The following is a 5,752-nucleotide window of genomic DNA, read 5'->3' as shown; positions in this document are numbered from 1 at the left end:
TTTATATGTTTTTATATATTTATATATTTCTTAATTCTATTATTTTACTTTTAGATGTGTCTGTATTGTTGTGAATCATTTTTAGATACTACTGCACTTTTGGAGCTAGGAACATAAGCATTTCACTACACCCGCAATAACATTTGCTAAATAGGTGTATGTAACCAATACAATTTGATTTGATTTGATATTTGGAGGAGTTTTGCATGGGATGCCAACACTGCTTTAGTCATCTCACTATCGCCATCTAGTGATTCTCACCTATAACATAATATTGTCAGGTTTTCAAGAAGTAGGCGTATAGTGGCCTCATATTCTCCAATAGACCTGTCTAAAAAAATATACACTTTAGGTAGCAGCAGAATTTACAGCCAAGAGAGCATTTTGTATTTAGAAAAGTACATTGTGTTTAAAACAAACTGGTCTGCCTGATTAATTCTAAAGCAGCATGCACATTGGATAATTAATATATCTGGGGGCTATAGATTAGAATAATAATTTGGTGGATGCTTATATTTGTCCTGTTTCACACCTGAATTAAAAAATATATCTAATATCCCAACTCCCCCTGAGACACCCTTGGATAGTGGGGTCACGACCAGGGTCAGCCATTATCAACAGCAGCCCTGGAGCTATTAGGGTTAAGTCCCTTGCTCAAGGGCACATCAACATATGTATTTATTTATTTTTTGGCTTGGGTATTCGAACTATCAACATTTTGGCTACTTGCCTAATGCTGCAACCGCTATAGGCTAACTGCCACTGCCGCAAGTAATAGTGTGTGCAAGAGAATAAGTGCTGATATCATTAGGCCAACTTGTGTTCAGAAACTCTTAGAAACAAGTTGTTGTAACATCCGTTTGAGCCAATAGGCTATAGGGACATTAGAGAAACTTGTGCATAACAGAATGATATATTTAGACAGGTTATGGCTATATGAAAGGGAATAGAATAGAATATAATTAGCATATTTTATTTATTCAAGAAGGAACTTCTGCAACAGCATAACATTCTAGTAATAGGACTAGATAGAATCATACCAATAATACAACTAAGCACCAAAATATAAAAATGTAATCTGTAAATTATATTTATGAAAAACGATTGAAAAGTGAATTGATTGCTGTGATTTATTTTTCTCTAGTATCAGAGCTTTTTAAAATATCAGTATGACTGTTTTCAAACGAATAATAGGCCTCGATTTCTATGTTATTATAGGGACAGTTATGAGAAATTGTTCACTAATTAGCGTGAAGTTGTAAACCCCTCCCTATGCACCCATTCCGCGCGATCATTGGCCAATCCAGGGAGCTGTCAGAAATGCAGAGCACGCCCCTAACTCTAACGCCAAGGATAAAAGCTTGTTCGATCCACAGCATCAGCAACAGTTTGCAGGGTGCATTAGGATAGAGGTTGGGGAAAGTTATTAACCACATTCCTACACTAAAACCTAACCATAATTTTAAGGATACTTTTACTTTTTTGCCCAAAGTTTCTGGTAACCTAGAACGTTTGTAACAAATACAGAGCCAGGAGAACAACAGTTACAAAGTTGGTCTTGGCATTTGACACTGAGATAGAGATGGAGTTGTCGGATATTTCGTTCCCTATCACCTCCGCTGATGACTTTTATGACGACCCGTGCTTCAACACCAGCGACATGCATTTTTTCGAAGACATGGACCCCCGGTTAGTCCATGTTGGTCTCCTCAAGCCCGACGACCATCATCATAACGAAGACGAGCACATCAGGGCCCCAAGCGGGCACCACCAAGCCGGTAGGTGCCTCCTCTGGGCATGCAAAGCCTGCAAGAGGAAAACCACCAACACCGACCGGAGGAAGGCTGCTACCATGCGGGAGAGGAGGAGACTGGGCAAGGTCAACGACGCCTTCGAGAACCTGAAGAGATGTACGTCGAACAACCCCAATCAGAGGCTTCCAAAGGTGGAGATCCTGAGAAATGCCATCAGCTACATCGAGTCTCTGCAGTCTCTGCTCAGGGGCCAGGACGGCGAAAACTACTACCCTTCGCTGGAGCACTACAACGGGGACTCTGACGCATCCAGCCCACGGTCCAACTGCTCTGATGGAATGGTGAGTTGGTGCATCTTGACCTCAGTGTCTATGGGCATGTCCACTGGATTTCGATCGTTCTTTATTACATAAAATGTATACATACATTTAGTAGACCTATTCCATTTTATTTGTATATATTATTTTGGATTGAGGTCTATAATATGATATGTTGATTTATAGGTCTTTGGTTTGACATATCATTCCAAAAGTTGACAGAACACAAAATGTGATATTGTATTGCTCGAATTCTTAATAATGTCATCTTTTTTTTTCCAGATGGACTATAATGCCCCGACGTGCACGTCCGCAAGACGAAGCAGCTATGAAAGCTCTTATTTTGCGGAGACTCCAAATGGTAAGTTTCCATTTAGTTTTATATTATTGTGACTTGTTATTGTGACCTTTATTATACGGTTTTAAAATAAAGTTTTATTCAGCAGCAGCTCTTCTTCTGTAGCCCAAAAATCAAGACTCAAGACAGACAGCATTTGACATTTAGACAATGCTACTAGTTCATTGTTGTCTCTGATGTTTTCTTCACCTTTATTACTACAGCTGATGCCAGAAGCAAAAAGAACGCAGTCATCTCCAGCTTGGATTGTCTATCCAGCATCGTGGAGAGAATCTCAACAGACACGTCCGCGTGCACTATGTTATCAGTTCAGGAGGGTAGCCCCTGCTCTCCCCAAGAGGGATCTATCCTGAGCGAGACAGGGGCAACCGTGCCGTCGCCGACCAAGTGCCCACAGCCCTCCCATGACCCCATCTACCAAGTGCTATGAAAAGACAGTGATAGTAAATGGCTACATTCATGAAAATGAATCCATTCATGTAAATGAAGAAAACAACGAACGGACAGGGTTGCAGAATGTGGCTGTACTATAAGAATATGATGGCAAAGTTGCCTTCCCTTCCTTTAATAGAACGTTTTAAATTCTTTGAAATTCAATCATTGGCATCCCATGGGTCACGTTTTATAAGAAATAATTTACCGATTTATTTATGTACATGTAATCGTATATGAAATATTTGACCACTTTCTTTCCCTTGCCATTTTAATTGTTTATGACAATAGAGGACCATTTTTGTATAGGTCTATGTGTAAATAAGAGGTGAAACGAAAAAAAGGTTTTTAATGTATTTAATGTTGCCTGTTTATATTCAGGTGCGCGTGGTTGGTTTGTTGTGAGAAATGTTTAACTTTATATTTATACATCTTAAAATTTGTGAAAGTCGTTCGATGTTATTATAAATAAATGACTATGGCTATTTATACAAAACATGATTCATCATTTACTCTATTGCTTTGCCAAGATAACTTAATGTGTTTTGCCTGGCATATTTAACCTGAGGAACAAAGATTATAATGACATATTGAAATTCTAAAATATCTTCAAAATGCTGAAGCATATTATACTGTATTAAGCACATTAAATTATAATATTAGGCCTATTGTACATTTGATAATTTCTCGCGATTTATACTGGATCCACATAATTAAAAAAATAAAAAAATAAATTCACATCCATTTGATTGCAAAATAAAAACGAAATAGAGGACACAATAGCATATGATCAGACATAGATGATTTTGTATACTTACTCAATGTCATAGGCCTATCATATGTAACGTCTCAACGCATTAACCATGCTGGAAAGATTATAGTTTCTAAAGTATTCATGTTTCTCCCAAGCAGAAGACAACTGCATTGGAGCAGATTTATTTTAAAAAATCCCTGTCGGCCTATATATTAAGAAACACCTAACTTTACAAGACACACACTACTCCTTTCCACAACAGCAGCAATTACACATTCCAAGGGTACATCTTGAGGTTGGAGTAAAGATCTTTCAGATACAAAGGCCCATCTGGGCTCCCGAGTGGCGCAGAGGTCTAAGGCACTGCATCTCAGTGCTAGAGGCGTCACTACAGACACCACAGGCTTTATCACAACCGGCGGTGATTGGGAGTCCCATAGGGCGGTGCACAATTGACTCAGCGTCGTCCGCGTTTGGCCGGTGTAGGCGGTCATTGTAAATAATAATTTGTCCTTAACTGACTTGCCTAGCTACATACCAAAAAAAATGTAAAAACTGACTGGAACAATTTACCTATAGAAATCAGGGCATTACACAGTGCATTTAACTAATAAAAACATCGGCATGTGAAGATGTATATATCGGTACTTCCTTTTATTAGTTGTATTAGTAGATGTAGCAGTAGTTTTTATTGGTAGGACTAGTAGTAATTGTAAAACTTTGTTTTATGCTGTTAATGTAGGTTTTTATTATTATTGTTGTTATTATTTCAATGTTATTATTTATTGTTATTTTTTATTCGGATACTTGAAAACGAGATGGTGCATCTCAAGAGATTTGATACTGCAAAATGTCAAATGAATAAATACATAAAATGATAGGCTATGGCCTAAATGAAACACATCTAATGACCCAAATTACTTACCAATAAGACATGAACTGTTGCCATAAAATAATCTGTCTAAAACCTTATTTATATAAAATAGGTTAATTTAAGCGATATTAGGCCTATCAACTCAGGGCTGAATACTTTCTAGCGTATGTGCAACTCCAACTGTAGCATGTTTCATTAAAACAACATTGTGTATAGCAGTAACACACCATTTGTAATTATCACAAGGGGTTTCACTTTTGCAATTCACAAAAATAAATAGACAGACACTATATGCCTAGTCTATAGCCTAAAAAAAATATATTTTAACACATGCATGTTTTTCTGTGTCTGACATTTAACTTTACAAATATAAATCCGTCCACAAAGCAAAAACAACATTGGGCCCGATATGGTCTATATTTCTAACACTATAGCCAATTAGGATAAATATAATTTGATGGAAAAGTATTATGAGCTGTGTGAACATAGTTGTTTTTGCCTTGTTGTCTTGTTCAAAAGTGAACGAGAGTAAACATCCTGAACAGAAGTGAAAGGGACAGTGAGTCTCTTTTTTAGCTGACAAGTGTGCAAAGTGAGTTGCTACCAATAGTATTATTATTAGTAATTATATTTCTATGAGTACAGTAGATCCACCGTCAGGACCGAAAATATCCCTTGAACATTGAGAGAGCAACAGCGTCATCACGAGTTCACATTGTGTACTGCAGTTGCAGAAGCCCGGAATTTTTGAAGCTACAGAAATGAATATATTAACGTCTACATTCGTTTTTGTCACATGTATTATATTACAGACACATTAATGCATACTTTTAAATGATATTAGGTGAGCTAAAGATAAAATAAAAATAAGTAAAGCATTTTCTTTAAAGTACATTCCTAAAGAAAATAACGTGCTTTTTACTCCATACATTTTCCCTGACACCCAAAAGTGCTCATTACATTTTGAATGCTTGGCAGGACAGGAAAAGGGTCCAATTCACGCACTTACCACGAGAACAACCCTAGTACTGCCTCTGATATTTACTTTTAATACTTAAGTATATTTTAGCAATTACATTTACTTTGGATTCTTTAGTATATTTAAAACCAAATACCCTTATATTTTACTCAATTATTACTTTACTGGGTGACTTTCACTTTTACTTCAGTAATTTTCTATTAAGGTATCTTTACTTTTACTCAAGTATGACAATTGGATACTTTTTCCACCACTGCTCAATGGCCAATAAATAGTAACATCAG

At 36.9% G+C, this 5,752-nt stretch overlaps 1 protein-coding gene across 1 annotated transcript; it reads left to right on the top strand.

Annotated features, from left to right (window-relative positions):
- The first annotated feature begins 1,370 nt into the window (after positions 1–1,370).
- Positions 1,371–3,357, top strand: LOC110493125 (myoblast determination protein 1 homolog 2). The gene is made up of 3 exons (XM_021567392.3): positions 1,371–2,095; positions 2,354–2,432; positions 2,633–3,357. Exons 1-3 carry the CDS (start codon positions 1,583–1,585, stop codon positions 2,857–2,859), a joined length of 819 nt encoding a protein of 272 aa, XP_021423067.1. The 5' UTR covers positions 1,371–1,582; the 3' UTR covers positions 2,860–3,357.
- The last annotated feature ends 2,395 nt before the right edge of the window (positions 3,358–5,752 follow it).

The sequence above is a fragment of the Oncorhynchus mykiss genome, chromosome 2, assembly GCF_057628025.1.
Source record: "Oncorhynchus mykiss isolate SJ-2025 chromosome 2, ASM5762802v1, whole genome shotgun sequence".
NCBI lineage: Eukaryota > Metazoa > Chordata > Actinopteri > Salmoniformes > Salmonidae > Oncorhynchus > Oncorhynchus mykiss.
Note: the sequence above shows the minus strand (reverse complement) of the source record. Positions and strands in the feature narration are given on the sequence as shown.